The sequence below is a fragment of the Anas acuta genome, chromosome 18 (assembly GCF_963932015.1).
Source record: "Anas acuta chromosome 18, bAnaAcu1.1, whole genome shotgun sequence".
Taxonomy (NCBI): domain Eukaryota; kingdom Metazoa; phylum Chordata; class Aves; order Anseriformes; family Anatidae; genus Anas; species Anas acuta.
Window position 1 is genome coordinate 13,410,925 of NC_088996.1, and position 22,727 is coordinate 13,433,651.

General features: G+C 36.6%; 2 protein-coding genes across 9 annotated transcripts in view; one reads left to right on the top strand and one right to left on the bottom strand.

Moving 5' to 3' along the window:
- Window positions 1-22,727, bottom strand: part of CSNK1D (casein kinase 1 delta) — a 72,775-nt gene that overhangs the window by 40,666 nt on the left and 9,382 nt on the right. For 3 of the 8 annotated variants that reach the window (XM_068655171.1, XM_068655172.1, XM_068655178.1), the window contains 3 exons: window positions 21,749-21,897; window positions 21,024-21,195; window positions 20,513-20,652 (listed from right to left, as the gene is read on the bottom strand). In XM_068655171.1, coding sequence (XP_068511272.1) covers window positions 20,513-20,652; window positions 21,024-21,195; window positions 21,749-21,897 — 461 coding nt within the window. Of the gene's footprint in view, window positions 1-7,612; window positions 9,747-11,361; window positions 13,494-13,635; window positions 13,699-15,247; window positions 15,315-20,512; window positions 20,653-21,023; window positions 21,196-21,748; window positions 21,898-22,727 lie in introns of those variants that run through there. The other 5 variants (XR_011088768.1, XM_068655177.1, XM_068655176.1 and 2 more) reach the window with 5 other exon arrangements.
- Window positions 521-8,224, top strand: SLC16A3 (solute carrier family 16 member 3). Its single transcript, XM_068655179.1, has 4 exons — window positions 521-743; window positions 1,154-1,297; window positions 1,686-2,453; window positions 3,666-8,224. The coding sequence occupies exons 1-4, from the start codon at window positions 521-523 to the stop codon at window positions 3,950-3,952; spliced, it is 1,422 nt and encodes a 473-aa protein (XP_068511280.1). The 3' UTR covers window positions 3,953-8,224.

Consider the following 22,727-nt stretch of genomic DNA (forward strand, 5'->3'; position numbering starts at 1 on the left):
TTGTTGACCTCAGAAAATCCATTTGTCCAGTGTTACACAAAACACTTGTGATGCGCTGGGATTTTGCATCCAGGTCTTCTAAGTGAATAGTCCAAGAGTTTCATGTAAAAGGTCAAAAATGACAGACTTTAACATAGTAGTTACATATTTATGAAAGTTGAATACATCACTGAACTGCTGTAATGGCTCTGTTTTTTTCTATGAAATGGTGGTTCAGTTGAAACACAGGCTTGATTTCGGGAGATCTGTGAAGCAATGTTCATTAAAAATTCTACTGTCTCATTTTTGTGTCATTTTTTGTAGATTAGTAAGCCTTAACGAGGAATAGTTAAAAAGCACTGCATCTTCAAGATTTCTGTTAAAAATAGTCTAATATCTTGTTTGTAACTTTAATTGTAGTGCAGGTTCTGCCTATTTTGGGTAGATAATGGCCCCCAATGTCTGTAAACTGCTTCTTGGAAAATGTTCTTCTGTAAAATGTCTGTTTCTTGTTTCTTAGGGAACACTCTTGAGCTTTGTCATGGGAGCTGTAGTAGCTGATGATGGTCCATCTGGTGTTAAAGCCCCCGATGGAGGCTGGGGCTGGGCTGTCCTTTTTGGCTGTTTTATCATCACAGGATTCTCCTATGCCTTTCCTAAAGCAGTTAGTGTTTTCTTCAAGGAACTTATCCGTGAATTTGGTATTGGATATAGTGACACTGCTTGGATTTCCTCCATTTTATTGGCCATGCTTTATGGAACAGGTAGGTAGTTCTCTGATTTTGAGCCATTGTTGCACCATACAATGTTTGTAAATAATACGGCGATTCGCAGTGTGAATCGTGATGGTGTGTCATTACTTGTGTACAAGTAAGGCATTCCAAGAATTATTGTCAAGCACATAAATCCAGAAATTATTTAGGCACGTACAGCTTCCATATAAAATTAAATCTCTGTAACTTCGTAACTAAAGGCTCCATAACTAAAGATGATGGAAAAGAAAAATTGCACAACACTGTAAATGGAAAAGATGAAGTATTTGACTCTAGAGAAAGGCACAACCTTCTGGATTGGCCTCAGTGTGGGCAAAGTAAGGAAAGAAATGTGAACTGACGTGAAATCAACTGCAAAAATTGGTTTATCTTAACAACTGTAACTTGGTCTTCTTGCCTAGGTCCACTCTGTAGCGTATGTGTCAATCGCTTTGGCTGTCGCCCTGTCATGCTGGTGGGTGGCCTTTTTGCATCAATGGGAATGGTGATAGCCTCCTTCTGCACAAGCATCGTTCAGATCTATCTAACTGCAGGTGTGATTACTGGTAAGTAATGTGCATGATTGAAAATGACTTAACTAATGTGTTTGCTTTAGGCTGAAGTTTCATATAAATGACAAATGTCTAAACTATTGGGATCATCTACATGGGCTTTTATAAAGACAGAAGATAAATTTGGATTTTTTAAAAATTATTTTAAATTCATATTATCTTTTCTGGTATGTTTAATAGCCACTGCTGTTATCAGTGAAGTTAAACTGTAGAGTGTAAGAGGAATAGGGGTGAAATACTCTTAAAAATGTTAACTGGGAATTCTTTTGTCCAGTTGAAGAAAAAACAATCTTACACTATGAATCAGAAACCATGCAATTAATTTTTTTAAAGCAATATTGGAGGGCAATATTGATTTTTTTTTTTGTACATTCTATTACAGGTTTGGGTCTGGCACTTAACTTTCAGCCTTCACTCATCATGTTAAACCGTTACTTTGATAAACGCCGGCCCTTAGCCAATGGGCTGTCTGCTGCTGGGAGCCCAGTGTTTCTTTGTGCCCTTTCACCATTGGGGCAGATACTTCAACATGAGTACGGTTGGAGAGGAGGATTCCTTATACTGGGTGGGATGCTGCTCAACTGTTGTGTATGTGGAGCACTGATGAGACCTTTGGAGCCACCCAAAAAGTCTGACGCTACCAAAGAACCTGCTGAGAAGAAAGCAAAGAAAAAACTTCTGGATTTCAGTGTATTTAAAGATGGTGGCTTTGTAATCTACACACTAGCAGCATCTATCATGGTGCTTGGACTCTTTGTTCCCCCAGTTTTTGTTGTGAGTTATGCCAAGGATTTAGGGTATCAGGACACCAAAGCAGCATTTCTTCTGACTATTCTGGGATTCATTGATATTTTTGCTCGGCCTATTTGTGGAATGGTAGCTGGTCTCAAGTGGGTTAGACCACGCTGTGTCTACCTCTTCAGTTTTGCTATGATTTTTAATGGCTTTACAGATCTCATGGGTTCTATGTCTGTTGATTATGGTGGCCTGGTGGTCTTTTGCATTTTCTTTGGCATTTCTTATGGAATGGTAGGTGCTCTTCAGTTTGAAGTTCTCATGGCCATTGTTGGTACCCAGAAGTTTTCCAGTGCCATTGGTTTAGTGCTCCTGGCAGAAGCTATGGCTGTTCTAATTGGCCCACCATCAGCAGGTAAGTATTCAATTCCAGCATTCAAAATCATTTGTTACATCTATTTACACAAATTGTATGATAAAGGAGAAAAAAGACAAAATGAGGCACTCAAGAAGTGCATATTTTACTCATATTTGCACATGCTAACACAACTTTCTGCAGCTGCAATCAGAAACATTCCAAAACAGAGCGGGATGATCCTTCTTGGATCTACTTCAGGATTGGTTAAATTGCCATCTGGAGATGCTGCTCTTTCTTCCCTCTAAGCATGAACTGGACCTCTTATTAGATGGCATTGTATGAGATGAGTTTCACACAGAGTGAATAAATTTGATGAAGTTCAGACCTCTTTGGATTTGGAATTGAGTGTGAAACCTGTCAATTTTTGTTGGAAAGTACTAGGATAGATTCTGTATAACCATGGTAGATTTGAAGGAGGAAAAGCTTCAGAAGATAAAGAGGAAAAAAACTTAAAGGGGAAAACCTCAGGAAGGTAGATTGACTGCTTCTGCTGCACGTCTCACAACCCAAGGATAAGGGAACATTGCAAAATATTATTTTACCATAATTTGAATCCAAAATCACTTCATTATTAAAGTACATAAATTTAACAGACACTGTACTGCAAATATCAACACTTCAGTGTCATAGAATGTTTAGTGTTTACACCAGACACTGAAAACCACCTATTGTCTTTGTTGTGACAGAATCCTTTATGGAAAAAACAGTACTGTGCTTTGCTTCCTCTGATCTTCAGATTTAAAGGGAAACTTTCTTCACATCCTTTCTCCTCTTCTTTCACCTTCACTCAGTCTCGTGAAAATCTGGCTAAAGCATCAGAAGTAGTCAGTTACCCCAGGCCGCCTATTAAATGAGACTTGCATTTTAGCAGGCCATTTGACCCCACAGACATTTGCACTGCCTGCGTAGAAAGGAAGGTGGGAGAGGAAGCTGACCGTACAGATTCTGGCCATGGATTTCGATCTGAAATATGTGACACTTGTCTCATCTCCTGCATATGAAGACGATGCTGGTTTTATTTCAGCTGAATTGCATGATACTGTGTGTGTGAAAAATATTTTGTTATGAGGTTGTTAAAGTGCTATTTCAAAAACTTGGTTATAGTTATGGTACTTCTAGGCAGGAGACATTTAAATTTTTAAAATACAGAGAAAAAATCTTTGCAATATAATCACTTTTGTCATTTACCTGGAATATTGTCTTTTCCAGGAAAACTCTTGGATGTAACACGGAGGTACATGTTTGTTTTTATTATTGCTGGAATTGAAGTTACCACCTCAGCACTTGTATTGGCCTTGGGAAATTTCTTCTGCATTAAGAAAAAATCAGAAGAACCACATACAAAAGAAGCAGCAGCAGAAAGAGAGGAACTAAACAAATCTGAAGACAAAACTCCTGAAGATGCCAAGGTGGACTCTATTGAAGTGGAACAGTTTCTAAAAGATGAGCCTGAAAAAAATGGCGAAGTTGTAACTAACCCAGAAACCTGTGTGTGAGTGTGGCAGAAAATTGACAAAGTCTTTAGAAGAGAGTCAAAGATTTTCAACGCTATTTATTTTAGAAATAGAACTAGTTTAGGGCTGGGCCATCTGCTTTATTAACTGGAGGACAGTCAGCTGATGAAGTCTCTCTGAGAGCTGTTTTATTAGACAACCTGTTACCAGAAAATTAGCTTTATCGGTAAAAGGTGAAACGGTGTGGTTATACTTTTTATGTAAACTAAAAGGCTTTTATAAACACAAGTAGAATCTTGCTATGCATCACCAGAAACTGTTCACTTGTAAGAGATGTAGGAAGGATATATCTTAAAAAAAGTGGCACTGTATGTATGCTTTCAGACAATATGGATGAAATTGCTGTGTTGTGCAGCTAAATGTAACTTCCCTTGCAGTGTTCTTTGTGAAGGAGAAAGAGTTTGAGATGGAGAAAAATCTCAGGAACTTAAAAGGTCTCCATTAGGTCTTTGAATTTCTTACTTTTTTAGATTCTCAGATTAATTGGCTCAACCCTAATATAAATTTTTATATATCTGTTACTTTGATTTATTCCAGCGTATTTCTCTGAGGTTTGTCTAAATACGTAATCTTTGTAATTATCATCTGGAAACTGTACGCAGAAAGGTACATTGCTGAATACTGTCTTCAGCAGATTACACAAGTGATATTCCTAGGTAATGCTGAAAGAAAAATAAAACGAGCAGATTCAATCCCAACAGACAATAAGCAAAGTTAACCTCCATTCACGTACAGTTTTCAGTACAGTTTCCCTGTAACATTTGAAAATATTACAAGTAATATCCAGAAGATGGAAATTAGGTTTTCTAGACTCTTCTGAAAGAGTATCCATTATGTATATAAAAGAAACATTTTACGTGTCCAGATCACATATAACAAGATAGATATACGTTTGTTAACTGAGGGAAAAGGTTGAGACTACTTTGAAACATGTTAGCTATCTTTGAAATGCAATGTTAGCAACATAGGAAGGACTTAACATTTTTTTTTTTTTAATTTGTATTATTTTATTTTTATCCCACTTCCCTATCCTTTTGCTTAATCTGTAGAAGTTCAGGGTGCCATTCTTGTTGTTTGAGGAAACATCGTGCAACTGTTGATCACATTTATGACAGCACTGCATAGGAGCCCATCAAGAATGGGGTCTGCTCTACTACTTGTTCATTGCACAAACAGCACAGGGAGGCTGTACAGTCCTTAAAATTCTAACAGTGCATGAAGAGGAAACACAAAGAGATCAGACAAGGTAGTGACAGCAGATTTGAAAGAGAAAAGATTCATTGTCAAGACTTTGGATTGGGAAGAAAGGTAAAAGGAAGGCATTCTGCATTTTCCACTTTTTTTTTCCCCTACCAAATACATAGAAGAAATGTCATCTACGAAATCATGCTACTTCAACCCAACTTTCAGATATGTTTATAAAAAGCTCTGTAGGGTTTGTGACTGCAGTAACACTCTTCAAAACAGGCTTACTTGTAATGGATTCAATTGTTCTTCTTGATAGCAGGAACATTGGCTTTGACGTTCCACATCTCTTATTAATTAAAATATGTAAGATACTAATCCCTAAACCTCTGTATCCCTGCATAACAAAGTAACATCATTAGTTGTCTCATACTTTTATCATTTTAGCAGAAACACAGAGTAAAACTAAGGAAGGCCCCAAACCATTAACCATTCCCTAATTTATTTTGCATACCAGCTTCCACTCTGGTAATTTTTTCAAAATGGTTTTGCATTGTTAGGACAAATTTGCACAGAAATTGAAATCTTAGGATCATGTTCTCCTCTCCCGCCCGCCCCCTTTGGACTGATCTTAAATGGAAATGGATGCTGTACTGAACTAAAAGGTTTATATTACATATAGGACATTAAAACTTTTTTTTAATATATATTTCCTATTTATCAGCAGAAATTGCACTGGCATGTCCAAGGCATCAGAATTTAGTCCTACAACTTAGTTCCAGTTTGCCAAAGATTAAATCAGCACTTGGAATACTACTCTGCTAGCCCCAGAAGGTCACCACGTCAAAGGGCAAGAGGAAAATGGAAACCACAGAGCCTGTTTCAGATGATACAGTAAGGCCCAATGCAGCTTGCAGATTTAAGTTTTGCATTCAATTCAAAATGTAAAAACTAGAAACCTTCCAAATGTGAATGCAGATTCTGAAATAGTCATTTTTGTCCTATTATGGGTTTTGATCACCAAATTTCTTTGCTATACTGTTATCACGGAACTAAATAGTTGTTTCTGTGACCTTAGGGTTTGATAATTTTAAATAAATTCTGCAGGAATTGGGACTTGATGATCCTTGTAGTCCCTTCCAAATCAGGATATTCTGTTATTCTAGATACAGATTGTAAGTTCTATAAAATTTTGGCTTATACTGACTTCGTGGACTATGTTTCATTTTCCGTAGGTAACTTCACTGTTAAGATGGAAACCAGAAATGTTAAGTTACACTTTTACATGACTGGGGCAGATGAGGGAGCTATTAAGACAAGGGAAAAACATTTCAGCAAGATCCCTTAAAAGCATGTACCCCAACTGCTTCTACAGCCATGGCCACAAAGGCCTCTATATTGAGCTCCTCCTCCCCCCCCCGATATAAAAAAAATAAAAAAATAAAAGCACCAATTCATTAGACTCCTAGTGCTACCTAAGAACAGCTAGAAACTTACATACAGAAGGAGAAGATTGTATCTGAATCCCTTTCTCTTGGCAAGATAAGCCTGCTTCTCATTAATTTTATTCTGCTTATAAATGCACAAAAAATTGCTTTTAAACCCTTCCAGGTATTTTTGGTACAGTACTTCTTTAATCTCAACTCCGTAGAGATGCAAATCCCATATGTGCAATTTGTGAGACGTGCTCTTTCATTTATTTTGAGAATGGGGGTGGTCGGAGTCAGAAAGCATTGCTAAAGAGAACAATTGCTTGGAGGCACAAACAGAATAGTGCTGTGCAACATAGATGTAGATGAACCTTTGTTCATCCTTCACCTATTAAAAATGTTGAGACTTGAAAACCGAAAAGAAAGGTTGGAAGGCAGGTAATTGTACAACTGAATTACCTAACATTTCAGCAACATGCTAAGTTGCTCTTGCATCTGCTACTGGTACATATATAATTTTTTTTTACATATAGTTTTGGAATCTATTTAAGAAGTCTGTAAGAGAAACAACTGAAATCCGAGATGAAAAAATATCTAACTAGTATAATACAAAACAGATGAAGAACTATTTTCACAGATTATTTATCTGAAACTAACGAACAGTCTCTTAATGCACAGGCTAGCATAATGCTAAATGTTTTTTAGATCTCTGTATATTCTATAAATTGTGAGCTATAGGAATTATGGTTAAAATATTCTATGCTTGATCATATAATGGATCTTAGGCCCATAATTTCTTAATACAAAAAGAGGGTGTGCGTATACATGCCTGTAACACAGAATATATCAACAGGTGAGCACGTATGTATGTATGTATCAAACATGCAGAATACAACGTAGAGTGGAAAAGAGATCTGTTTACTGGACAATGAGCAATCCATAGTTAAAACTATTTTATTCTTTCTCCTACACAAACATAAGTTTACTTTTTATTGTTATTGTTACTTCTCAATAAAAGATCTTGATCAGAACCCACAAGATCCCTGCTGAACTAAAAATCTTGAAGTCATGGAGCTTTCTGTTTAAAATCGCAGTCTATTTTTTTTTTTTTGTCTTTATATACATTACAGCAAGTCTTCAGTAGTACCAGCTGCTATAGCACCTAGTTCCCTTAAGCTGAGAATTGAGATAGTATGAAAGACTGGACAGTTCTTGTGCTTGTTAGTATTAAATCCCACCCAAACAAGTGTTAGGTGATGTAACATCATTCTCTAAGAAGAAATGAAAAGATTCCAAAAATCAAGCGCTCAAACTTAAAAATTAAATTCCCAAGTACACTCATATATGTACCTTTGTTACCTGCCAAAGAAAATTTTAAATTTTGTAGGCAATCATAAACAGAGGGTTTTCAGGAGCATGCAAACTCTTAGATTTTAGATGGTAAGTACTGATTTATGCATGCCTGTCTGTCTCTCTGCTACTGTTTTCTTGGGGATTATGGGAGTACACTTCAGTTTTGTGCAAGTAAGATGACATTTTATTTCCTGTTAATGCACTTTAATGTTATATGTACATTTATACCTAGATTTGTTTTATGCTTTTCTAGTAAACAGTTGCAAATATAGTGAATAAATATTTATTTGGTTGTCTATAACTGTGGATGTGAGAAAAAAAGCTTAGAAAAAAAATACCATCAATGCCCAGATTTGGAAATTGGGTTCCATTTGCACATGCTCACATAGCCATACAAATGCAGTGTGCTTACAGAGAAAAATAAAATTAACAGGAAACAGCAAGCTGTCAGGCAGACAGAATTTGATGTCTGCAAGGGGACTGCTTTTGCAATGACTGAGTTTGACCACTTCTAAAATGGAAAAGGGCTTCCTTCTGCAAATGATTCTGAAGATCACTTTTAAGCATCAACTTATTTAAAATAATAGCTATTAATTTTGTGCTGCTTCACTTAGGAGTTTTTGTCCTCTACAGAGTGCTCCAGGTTGCATTTGCAGGTGAAGTTTTACAAGCTGCTTTGACTTGTAAAGCCCTCAATATTTTGAGTACTGACCTGTCAGTAAGTTGTCTTTATCATCAAGTGATACCGTTTAGCATGCTCTTTAGAACTTGAAAGCTCCTAAAAAAATATTGCCTCATAATGTATTTAACTTGGTATTTTTTGGATACCGAGCTGAGATGCCTCCTCAAAGTATATTTTCAAAGCTGCACATATGTGCATCAAAATCACAGTCTCTTCAATGCAGTAAGAGAAGCATTTTGCTATCTACAAGCATGGATACTTGGGAAGTTTACATCTATTTGTGCCTAACACTAAGCATCTCTGCTGAGCAAACTGGGAAAAATCTCTTCAAGTTCATCTTCAAAAGTTTCTGCGTATTTACACTTTGGAGATCCTAAGTCTAGTTTACATAAAATGTACGTTTGAATAAATGCATGATTACTTTTTTTTTTTTTTTAATTATTTCTTTTTTTTTAGTTTAGTCAAAAGTGGTACGACTTAAGGTTTAATCAAATACCTCGCTACCTTACCGGCCAGCTCAAGCCATGTCCTACTACAAGAATTAATGTTATTGGGTGGACCAAAATGACAGACTTCAATAGCACGCAGTCACAGCACATCCTTGTGAAGGAAAACCACAGTTTATCTTTGCATCTGGTATTCTCTGAAGTCTGAAACGAGTCCAGCCATTCACCGTGGAGGAAAATGGGCATGATCTGAACTGCACTGCTTTTGTTCCCTGCAGCTGGACCCAAAACAAGAAGCCTGAAGGAAGGTGATCTGCTGATATCCGAAGAGTAAACAACTTTGACAATAGCAGAGGCATTGCATATGAGAAGCAAAAGATTTGGAATACATATCTTAACATATCTTCTCAGTATTTCTGACACAGAGCTACTCTTTGTGGTAGTAGGAAGAATGTGCATCTACTGCAAAAGTAGGAGCTCTTAAAATCTTCTGGTGACCTGGTCTGTGAGATCAGTGATCCTGCACTTGTCTGAGAAAGTATGGAAAGTTAGAGGTAAACAGAGTAAAAAGCTACTTACCTCTAGTTATATGCCGTTTGTTCTTGGACCAATCTCAATACCTGCTTCATCATCTCAGCAACATTCTATCTGGCAAGTTCCTCATAAGTCCTAGATGAATGCTTCAGAACATTAAGAAATGAGGATAGCTCTTGCCCTTCTGACTCTTTGCCTACCACCGTTTCAGCTGTTTAAATGTTTTCAGTGGAAAACTCTGAAGCCAATGAAGAAGTGCATCTGAACTTCAATATTTAAAAATCTTAAATAGAAAAAGTCTTTTTAGTCTTACTGAAAAAAATTGCATAAAATCAACTGGTCGACAATGTCAGACAAACTTAAAATACAATTTACAGTGGGAACAGAGATACATCTGTCTGGGGTCTTTCAAGAAAAAACCTGCATGACCTCAAAACCCTGTGACTCCTTAAGGATTATGGGAAATACTAGGGGCACTGCATTGACTTTGTGCCTTTAACACTTGCAGGTCTGAACCAAGATGAGGACTGTAGTTAAACTAAATGTTTGGTCTGGTTATGCAATCGGGACTACACACCTTCTTCCCAGTCCATAACATACCACATGATTTCTCTGTTCCACTTCCACCAATCCCTCTCCACCCTCCTCAAGTATCTTGAATTGGTCACAGGAGACAAAGACACAGTAGACGTGCTTAATGCTTTAGGATGGTACACACAAATTTCCCCTTTTCCACATTCCTATTTGTTCATTATGTTTTTACTTCTTATGGCTAGATCCTACCCATACCTTTTGGTCAAGAATTTTCCCAAATTTAAGTGCAGAAATGTTTTATTATTAACCTGTCTTATCCAGTGAATTGTAGGAACTACTCTGTGGAGAAGATACTCTGATGCAAGATTAAGTTCACTGGGGATTACACTTCCTCACAACTGGATTAAATTTAGATTTCTGACCATATGGCTCAGTACTATTAAAAGAACAGAAGCATTGTTTGTTTTCGCTTAGTATTTTCTATATATGAAATGAGTAACATTAAGAGAAGCTTAAAAGTTAAGGCATAGGACTTATTTTCAATTATTTTCAAGGTACTTATAACACAAAGAATTCAGGGATTTTCTAACCATTATGATTAAGTACAACTGCATTACATGTGAAATTTCCCACATAAAAACACATTGACAGTTTTAAATAAAAAATGTGAAGGTAGAATAAATATCCTTCCGGCTTTTAAAGGCATACTAATCAGAAACAGTAATTTTGAAGGTACGTGTGCCCTCAGATTTTGAATAGACTTTTGAGGATTACATACCAAAAGCCGGTAATGTTATCATACAAGGCTTTGTATATAGAGCTCAGCATTTCTTATTGCTTTTTTCCAGCTCTTATAACAGATCAAGTCTCAACAGCAATTCTCTTTCCATACTTCCTCTCAATACAATGTATTACTTGATAAATTATATTATTTAAAAAAAAAAAAAAAGACCCACAAAAGAAGTAATATCCAACCAAAAACGTTTACCTTTATAGAGACAAAAGACATGCTCTTTCTGAGCAAAGCAATTAATGTCTTTCTTCTCTTTGTTCCTGCATACCCCAGCTGCTGCAATCTAACCATGACTACTTAAATCCTGTCATCATTTCTTCAAATGTTTGGAATTGACAATGTTCTTTATATGTACAGAAACGCATTACAAAAAGAGTAATACAAAAGTTACACCAAGTAAAGAGTCATTGTAAGTAAGTTACACCAAAGAAGAATAGAAGTCATTATGAATGTATTTACACAATTGTTAAAGTACACAAATACAGTGGTAGTACAAATGAAGTGCTCTGAGATACTGGTTTCCAATACACAGGTTTATACAGACAGTCCAACTATTTTCCACATGATGGGATTTTAACTATTATGAAGGACAAAAATTGCCCACAACTGAGTACAATTCTAGAAGTCTGCAATCAACTTTTAAGTATAGCACAGCAATCTAATGTTCCAGATACAGAGAGAATAAAGAGGCAGCCTTTGTAAGTCCCTCTAACAGTACATTATTAAACACAGATATTTACAAGGAAAGCACAGTGAAGTGTAAAACTGTTCAAATGGTAGTGCACATGCCTAAAATACTGAAGTTTATAGTGACTGAGGAAATAATTCTCTATTGCAAACTTATCCATGGATTAAACTCTTAAGCTCTTCCACTGTAATCTCCAAGACAAGTTTCCCCTGTCAGATCCAGAGTACACACAAGCAAATACTTAATGTCACAAAGACATCCAAAGAAAAATGACTGATATCTAACATGTGGACTTTTTTTCTTTGGGGAAGGAGGAATCTGCAAACCTTGAAACAATAAAAATTACTCTTCATAAAACTCTTAAGACCAGTAATCCTTTAAAATTTTTTAGGCAAGGAAGAATTTCTCAAAACAACTAACTGTTCAAGCAAACTCTGCATACGTACTTTCATTTCCAACACAGAACTTTCCATTACCTCTTTGATACTAGCGTAAAGAGCGTTTCTGATAGTGGTCCAATTACTACATGGACAACGTAACTATTTTTAGTTTATGAGACCGTTTACTGTAACAAAAAAATATAAAGTATTTCCCATATTCCATATGGACATTTGCTAACAACACCTGCAACATTCTTTTGGACAACGTGAGTCATTCATTCTTAAGCTAATGGCTAATGATTCTGGAAGTACTCACGTAGAATACAGTTAGGAATTAAATATGGTATGCACCTGAGTTTTAAGTTTTCTGGATTTCATAACAAGAACACTTTTTCACTTTTTTTTTAATTTTAGAATTCCTTGAGTCTTGGCATGAAACAGAAGGCCTGAATCATCATCATCTTTTTTTTTTTTTTTTTGAACATGTAGATGCTGGATGAAATGTGCAAATTCACTAGACTCAGTGGCAACATGCATTGTCCACTTACAGTACTCTCCAAGCTAACCAGCCTCAGAGTGCAGGAAACAAAATTTTACCAGTAAAACCAGTATTTGAAACAATCCATTTAAATGCCAGTGTCTTTCACTTTGTTCTTCACATACTTAAAAAAAAAAATAAAAAAATCAACTTTTACCATCTATGCTATACTTTGACTCTCTACAGGGTCTTGAGTTCTCTTTTATGCAAAAGAATTAATATTAAAAATTCCTCTGTGTTACATGGAAATGTTTAGTGTGAACGAAGACAACAAACAGTAAAGTAAAACTCTTAACAGTTTTAAAAATTTTGTGAGAAAAACTTCTCAGTCAGAATAAGACCATACAAATAAGTGAACAGTTTAAATACAGTCAGATGATTTTGATTCCTTTACATGCTCCCTGCCAGACTAAATTTTTTAAACAAAAAATTTCAAGTCATTGTCTTCAGTTTAGGACTGTTTATATTCTACATTTTTAAATCAGAGAAAAGCAAGAGATTTTTACAGAGAATTAACCCAATAATTTTAGCAAAATGATACAAAAACTTTCTTAAACCAAGTAAAAGATTTATAGTTACAGTAGAATAATAAAAAGGGGATAAAGTCTGCCGCCTGTGGAGGGAAAACTGAAATGGCCATCCAGTAACAGGCGGTCAACTCTGTAAACCATCTTTCTTTTCCAGCCCTGTTACCACAGGGTTCTCTTAAGGTCACTGGGTTTCTGGCAAAAGCGTCCTGTAATGGCAGCTGCTGGAGTCTGTCCATGTTCCTCCAAGTGCCTTTTAAGTCACATGGAGAACTCCAGTTGTATTGTTTCCACTCTAGTTTAGGGTATTTTTGCTAGTAAAGCCATTGATAACATAGGAGATCAGCCATGCATTATCTGCCCTCCATGGCAAAATAAATTTTCATCGGTGCACAGTGGACTGAAGAACACTGGTAGTTACCCGAGCAGGAATCTACCAAAGCCAAAAACAAGAAAACATCAGCACAAATCCTTCTAGTTAACATACAAGTGGCTCTCAAAGTACTTTGAAATATTTTGTTGTGAAAAGTGAGTGAATTTATAATCCAATGAGCTACATAATGTTTCACACCCACCTGTAGCTACATGAAGTTCCCTGTATTTTCCTCCTTTATTAGAAGTTAACATGGAAAATTCACCTTTCCAGCCAGAGGAGATGTTTTGAAGAAAAGTAAACAGAACATAAACATGCATAGAAGAAAGAACAAACCATATGAAAACACTACCAATGTGTAGAAATATACTAAATGAATAATAAAGCTTGGGAAAAAAGTCCCAATCAGAGGGTAAAAACCAATTGCTCTCAATAGCTTTTCAATTATCATGGAACATTTTGTTAAAAGACACTGCACAAATTTTTGTAGCTTGACCTATTTCAGTAACAGCATAATATTATTCCAATATCACTTTTACACATCGCTGCAATTTAAGAACCAAGAAATGCCTAAATGGCGGAATCAATCTTCAGTATCAATTTAAATTGTAAACAGCTACAAATAGTAACATATACAGTAAAAGCCAAAAAATGCAGACACAATCCTAAGCAGACTAGAATTTGGACTTCTCCCACACAAGCTTTTCAGTGCAAAGCTTTTTTTTTTTTTCTTTAAAAATTATTTTTAATTTTATTTTCAAATATGGTCTGTTAATCGGAATTTAAAATGTTAAGCTGCAATTTACAGTTTGACCTTTTTAACGTTAAAACTGTTTAAGAAGCAGCTTGTGCACAGTCAGCCAAGCACACAAAGCAGGAGGAGAAAACAGAAGAGGAACAGCAGGATTCTTCAATTAGAGATACAGGATTAGTGCAAGCTTAGGCTTTATATAGGAAGTAAGGTTGGCAGATGGAGTTATACAACAGAATTTACTAAGGAACAGAATCTCATGACCTTTTTTAAAGCAAGAAGCAAAGCAAAGAAGCTCTTGAAATACTTAAGAAAGCATCCTTCAGCTATCAAAGTTCAGATTCCAGATAAAACTTGTTATTTCTCTGATGAAACCTGTTAATGCCAAAAGCAGAATGGACTAAAAAGCTGAAAGCTGCACACAGAAAGGCAGGAACTTCTACTACACTGAACAATGGAAAGGAGTTCTGATTACCCAAATCCAAGTCTGTCTGTCTCTAAGATGCTCACGTGTCAAACAATTCGCATTAGTATCTGAGTATTTTAAAAATGATAGCTTTTAAGAAACGGAGAGGAATATAAAACAGTGAAAAATGAGATACTGCTGTGGTAGAACATTTCATTCACGACAAGGCAGAGACTTGTCTGAGTAATATAGTTAACTGATTCTTCATATAAGCATTTTGCTTTTACAGTTCTGAAGCTGATCTGTTTTTGAATGGATGACACACAGCTGCATAAACATCCCTGGAAAGATGTAATGGTAAACCGTCTAAAATGTAGAGTTGATTATTTTATTATTGATGCTTGAATGATTTTATGGACCCTTAAAGTCGCTGTTTTTGTCAGTTCTGCTAAAGAGTCTAAGTGGAATAGCAGTACTAATTCAACTTTTGGAAGGACATTTATTTTTTCTTTTAGAGAAAAACAATGCCGCCTCACGTATCTGACTGGAAGGCACAGTACCACTATGAGATAATGTGAGGAAAAGCAAGGTTGGATGTTTCCAAAGATTTTTTCCCCACCCCATCCAAAGTTTTGGTGTCTAATGAGAAGCACTCACCCAGTGCTGCCTTCCAACGAAAGGAGACGAGCAGCTACTTGCCATGGTGTTCGAAAGGAATGCTATTCTGAGGTAGGGGAAAAGACAGCAATTTGTAATGGTTCCACTGCCCCAATATATAAAGATGTCTACAAATATCCAACCTAAATTGGCAGTTGCAAATGTATCTTTAGAAGAGCTCTGATTTCAGATTTCTATCCGACATTTCTATCATATTAAGATATACATAAAAGGAAAAAATCATTAGTTCTCAAAGAAAGCTGACAGGGTCAGAAGAACAATGCAGAGTATGATGCCTATTAAGACGCATGTGTGTAGAAAGATTCACTCATGAGGAGATGAAAAATGCAAAGGCATTGGAAGAACGTTGCTTTTTCCCAGTGGGTGCAACACTTGAGTTGTTCAATGCCAGTGTTTGCTATGGTTTTCCAAAAGCTTCTCTTTTCAAAGATATTTGCTCAAATATTTCTTTGAGGAGCACTCCAATCTCTTCTTCCAGCTAAGGAGAGATATGTCTATTACCAGTAGGAATTGTGCACAGCTTTAACTGTCAGGTGCTGAAAATGGCTGAACACGACACATTCAAGAGGAATAAATAAAATAACTTACTGTACACCATGTCCAACTGAAGTAATTTTCTTTTTTGTTTGTTTGTTTGTTTTCAGGACTGAACCTTCTGTGAAAGGAAATGAAGGCTACTCACCTGTAACTAGATTCTTGAGTTGAGCACTGCATATTCATGCTTTCAGGAAGCAGCCTGTGCAGTCTGGACTGACAGAACTGCTTCAAAGTAGTGCTTTCTGGAATATTTATGCCTTCCTTCACTGTGTTTCTTAATGTTTATAGCCTGACTACATAAAGGACTTAGCAAACAATTCATTTATACAGCTTAAGAGCAGAACAATATTTTAACAGCTAGTATGACTTTCTGTCCAGCCCAGATCACAACTCTTCACTACACTGAGACTAGTAATTTAGGCTTACTTTGGACCTGAATACACCACCTAAAAAGGAATCCAGTTTTGATGCAAAGACAAAGAGGACAGAAGATCCTGTATGTCTTTTAGAAGTTGTTTCAGTAGCTACCTGCCTTCACTTAGAACTCTGCACCATACTTCTTTAAACACGAGCGCTTTTAATACTAAGCGACAGGTGCTTTATGTATATATTCTATATAAACTGAGCTTCCTGTTCTAACTGCTGTTGCTAAGATACTACTCCCAACTACCTCAGGATGATCTCTTACCTTTCAAACTGAAAGACACTGAATTGAAACTCCAGTATCGTACAGTATGTTTTCTCAAGCACAATTTTTACAGCTGTTCTGTTACTTTCAGTTTTTCGGCAGATCAAGATAATGAGAACTGAACCGGACATAATATTACAGCATCTGTCTCATGAATGATATAAAATAACCTCCCTAATTTTGTTCATTACTGCATTATATATGCATTCAAGGATGAAATTACTCCGCTTCATTGTGACATCACACCAACCTCTCCAAAGTTACACCCAAAGCCTACTCAGTCATCATTCATCACCAATATAGTTCCCACAAATCACAGACTCATAGAACATCCTGAATTGAAAGGGACCCACAAGGATTATTGAGTCCAACTCAATAGGCTCTGCACAGGACTACTCAAAAACCCAGCCTGAAGCTCCCCTGTTGCAGCTCCATGCATTCCCTTGGGTCCTGTCGCTGTCACCAGAGAGCAGAGATCAGTGCCTGCCCCTCTGCTTCCCTTGTGAGGAAGCTGCAGGCTGCCACGAGGCCTCCCCTCAGTCTCTGCTTCTCCAGGCTGAACAATCCAAGTGACTTCAGCCACTCCTCATACGCCTTTCCTCTAGACCCTTCACCATCTTTGTCAACCTCCTCTGGAGGCTCTCTAATAGTTTTATGTCCTTATTATACTGTGGTGCCCAAAACTGAACACAGTACTTGAAGTGAGGCTGCAAATGCACAGAGTAGAGCAGGACAATCACCTCCCCTGACTGGCTACCAATGCTGTGATTGATGCCCATAGTAGCCAATCGGCTTCACTCCTTGATGCTCTTTAGGTTTTGGAGTCTTGCTTTAATACGTATTTTATTTGATTAGGATTTACATGACTGCCCAACTCTCACCAATGTTTATCACTGTCAAACATCTCAAAACCTGCAGGTTTTCAGCTGCTGCATTCACTCCCACATCATCAGGAAAGTACTGTCACAGAACTTACACGTATGTCATTTCACCAGAAACACTAAGTTCCATAAACCCTTTTGGAGACATACTAACTGTTATTTGAATGAACTCTTCTTACGTATTATTACAAAGTGTTAGTATTTTCAACTGGAATGATTTAGGTACTATGTGGTCAAAGCATTGGAGGTGGAGAGTATGTATGACATCTGTTTTGCTATCTTTACCAATCACCATTTTTCCCATGAGTGTTAAACTTCTCAAAGAGCTCTTTTCTGTAATGTAAGTTTGGTTTCTATTATCTACATTCCCAGCCTTAGTTTTCAGTTTCAGTACAAACTGGTCAAAACTCAGTTTGAAAAAAAGATAGATACAAACATGGAGTCATCTTTAAGAATTCTACTTGATCGAGTAACGTCAGCAAATTTCCATTCGCAAGAGTTTAACAAGCATTAGCTCTTCCTCTGAATGAAGAGAGGTGGAGATTATAGACGCAGTGATGCTTTACCAAACCAAGCCATCCAAATAACATAACAAAACTAATTAATCAAGTTATAAATAACAATTCTAATAAATCTAGTTCTTAACCTAAGACATCTGTAGATCTGAATAGTGAAGTTTAAAAGTTGTTTTCTACTAGGAGCATGGTCTAAGCACTTCCTGAAAAAGGGACACTGGTCACATAGTCTCTTAAGACTCTGAAAGGAAACTAATATAATTGGAACAGGCATGGACAAACAGTTGCGTTTCTTTACTATTTTCCTGATACGACATGGAATAGATATTTTTCTACATGCTTTACACCTACTCAAAAAAGAAGTTGTCCTTAACAGGACATCCAAGTTAGATACTTGAGGTTTTCCTAAGAACAAGGTATAAAGACAATGGGAAATCCATAGTCTATTTTATAACCTGGTTAACATGCAAAGATAGTTTTCTCCTATGGAAAAACTACTTCAACATTATGAAAACAATAAGAGCATAAGCTACGTAGACTTGCAACTTAGTCCACAGAAGGCCAGATGGCTCGAGTGAGAACTGTGAAAATGAAAACTGAAATTGTCTCTGATGAGCTCACAGGTAAGTGTTATAAAGTAAAATCTAAGTAAATCTCTCTTGCCTTCCAAATCTGAGAGGCCCATGGGAGGCTTTTAGAATTATACTACTGTTGAATACTGTTATTCAGCCACCACAACTGGAGACCAGCAGCTGTTCACTGCCTCAGTAAGAATTAAATGAAGATGACAAAGGATTAATGATAAATTTTAACCTGAGAAGTTCCTGACTAGTCCATTATTGGAATTGTAAAGAAGTCAAATTCCATACTCGGAGCAGAGTGTTAAACAGGTACTGAAATGTGCAAGAAAGCCAGACCATACTGTTGACACAAGCCACAAATTATACATCTGTGTATTCAAAGATTACTCAAAAACCCCATGTTCCTACACAATCTCACAGTACGCTCTGTGAGAGCCCCTCTGTATTTCTCATACTTTACAACATTCAGAAAAAAATGTCACGTACACAAGTCATTAATAAAACAAAAGAATTTAAGACAAGTTCAGACTAACCAAATCTAATCTCCTACCAGGACCATTTCTAAAGGGATACATGGCACCTTCTACACTTGGACCTCTTTGATGCGGATATGCCTAAAAAGCACTGAAATAGTTTTTACACTGTTTCCAACTTCTCATTCAGCTGTCGGGCTCTTTCTATTCCTGCTATAACACAGGTCAGGGAAGTAAATTTCCTTCTTTCTTAAAAGCATTTTGAAACTGGTTAAAAAAAAAAACACCTCTCTGACACTGGTAATTATCATCTTTGCATTCTTTTTGCAAATACAACCTATCTCACGTTTTCATTTTATTCTGAGAAAGAGAATGAAGTCAGTCAGCTCCAGATTTGTATTGTATCTGATTCCATCATCCTTTCACTGACCTCTTTTTGATTTATACTGCAGGCCAGAACATAGCATCCATACACCAAATCAACCCTCAGTCTTCACTTACTATCTCACCTCCATCCAAAAGAGTGCCCTCTCTAGCACTAAAACTATACATAAGAACATGTATTATCCAAAATAATTAATTCTGACAATGAAATGATGAAGCCAGAAGAAACTGCATTCATTTTTATCAATACTCTCTGTCAACAAGGAATAACCAGTCCACAGCAAGAATTATGCAGTTAAATCTTCAGCATAGTGCTGAGGCATGAAGGAAAAAAACTGTAGGCAACTGCGCCAGTCCTCCTAACACGCTGCTCTCCCACTGCTGTTGCAGTGTATCAGTGTGATGCAGGTAAGACCGAAGGTAAGCTGTTCAAAGCTAGGCTACCCACTACTTAGGACAAGTCTGTGTTAATACCCTGAAGAATTAATGTTTCAGCTGTAGCATGAAGAGCTAAAATACATTTAAACATAATTTTCCAATCCTAAAAACAAGATCTTAAAATCTCTTTGCTAAGTCACCATGACCAAAGAGAATGACTTCAGTGCAGACAACGGCTATGAAACACTGTATCATTCATTCTTCCTCCTGTCATCCTCTTCAACTGAGCCTACTGTGTGTGACCTCTCAATCATCTATGCATGTGGCTTCTTTCCTGCTCAGAATTACAGTAGTGCACTACATTTCGACTTCTGCTCTTTCTTATTCTTTACCAACTATTTCTTGTCTATTCTGTACCAATATTCTCTGCGCTACTCATTTGAAAACATGACTCTCACAACTGCCTCCAACTTGCTCTGCTTCTTAAGTGAAAACTGATATATGATATTCAATGACCAAAGGAACTGTAATTTTAGGTAAAAATTCTTGATCTCTAGTTTTTTGCATGATTTCATAAACCACTGACTCCATACGGCTTTGAGAATGTTAAACTTATCGCTGCTGAGGTTAAAAAAAAATTACAATATTCTACAGCAACATCACAAACATTCAGGTAAAATTTCAAGTATTTATTTCAGTCAACTATAAAATCAATATGAAATAACATCAATTGGCTGGTATGTTCTTTTGGCAAATTAACGTTACCAAATCACCATTATTTTTCCATTACATAAAAATCTTTCTTACCTGCGAAGTTGACATGCGAGAAGTATCTTGTCGGCCTGTTAAGTCAGATGATGAAACATTGACTGGGGCACCACGATGCAATCTCATACTCACTTTCCTTTCTCGTTCCATACCAGACACTGGTCGAGGAGAAGTGTTGGCTGTGAGAAAAATTACATTAGAATTTTCCTAATAAGAAATGGGATTAAATTGCGGTCACTGGAAAAATTACACTCTTGTTTGTCCATGTAACGTCAACATCAAACCACAGAAATTAAGGCTTTCATCCTCCTCAGTTATCTCTAAGTAGCAATTGGCATGTAATGAATATATACAATTACTTTCAATCTACTGCAAAGTAAATGGGGGGAAAAAACTAACATGATCAGACAAGCAAAAAAAATGAAACCTAAATAGAGAGACAAATACCACTCAGGTATCCTAATTCTAATTTCAAATTCCAGTGACCAGGAACTAACTTCAAATTAGAGTAGTCTGCAAAGTACATCTGCCCAAGTATCTGCTTACTTACCAGCATGTGAAGCTGGGGTAAGAGGAGTAGGAGGAGCTACATCTTGCGTTCCCCTCAGCCTGCCAGAAGCAGTGGAGGGTAGTCCACGAACAGCTGGATTTCGTGTATGTCTCAATCTTTCCTCTCGTTCTCTCCTTTCACGTTCAGCATCTTCAGTCGCTCTGCTTGCACCCTACGGGTCAGGACTAGTGAACAACTTCAGGGACTATTAAGTTTACAACTATGTATTTGGATAAGTGTGGAAAATAAAGAACTGGACAACCCATAAATTGAAATTTGTTATGGTATTACATTTTTGGTAAATTTTCTCAAGAACTATCATATATTCAGTTCATACAACTAACTGTTGGGATAGTCTTCAAAATGTACACATAATGTACACACATGGTTATGGCATCTAGACATCTAACAGTTGCAAAGGACCTGTGCTGAAGACCAAGATAGGATGAGAATCAGAGTGAGGTAACATGGCAACTGCCTTGAATGAGGTTATCTCAGAAGTCTTATACATTTTTAACACTCTTAACTGCAACTTTGTCATTAAACCTCAATCTAATGGCTCCCTTGCCTCTTGCTTTTCCCGATTTTTTAAATTTATTTTTTAGACAACAAATCTTCTGGGACAAACCACTCTTACAGTATCAGTTAAGACTTTAAATCTGACAATGCAGTAAAAAAGAAAATCATTACAGAAATTGTTTTAGAACGCTACACCAACTACTCACAAATTTCAGCATGTTCCAGTCAAACACATAGTCATAGGAGAACCCTTGTCGGTGAAAGAGGTTTCTGAATAATTGCCTTAGATAGGAGTAGTCTGGTTTGTCATCAAAACGCAGAGAACGGCAAAAATTCAAGTATGTGGCAAATTCAGCTGTAATACAAGAAAGCCATATTTTCTTTCAGCTTCACATTTGCTTTTTATATCTGACCCATACAAAAAGCAAAAAAATCTAAACATAAGGAAAAAAATACTGACCTAGGCATCTAATACTAGGCATCTACTGAAGGCAACACTATATCCCAAGTGTTGGGATCAAGTATGGCCTGAAAAGGAAATTATTTGTCTATCACAGATTAGGTAAAGACCCCATTTGTCAACAGCGGAGAGGACTGAAAAATAAAGGTGAAGTGAGAGTAAAAACAGGTTTAAAACTTCATTTGAGCAGAAGAGAATACATTTATTTGCCTTTTTAGCTCTGCCTATATTTAAATTAAAATTTATTTTAGGACATCGAATAGCATCTCTTCCTTGTTACGTTACATGAAGATGTGTGTCTGCTACCTCATAAAAAAAAGGGGCAGGAAGGGTGAAGAATGGGGACCAATATAAATCTCCCATCTAAGTTATGCTACAATTTTAAGCTTGCAATAGTGTCAACACCTGTTCTGGTTTTTGTTTGTTTTCTTTGTTTTTAATATGGCACACAAAATACTAGCTACACAGCAAAAACAGAATGCTGTTGTGAATTCAGTGCTCCAGAAAAAAAAATCATTATCGAACTACCAGCTTTTGAATTCAAGTCTTTCCAGCTAAAATAATGTATTAATAATTCACGTTAAGTAAGGAGTTCTAACAAACAGCACAAGAAAAGTTGGCTAGTCTTCCCCATCTGTTAACCCCAGAGAAAATAAATAGTAAATCATAGAATACCCTGAGTTGGAAGGGACCCATAAGGATAATTGAGTCCAACTCCTAATGAG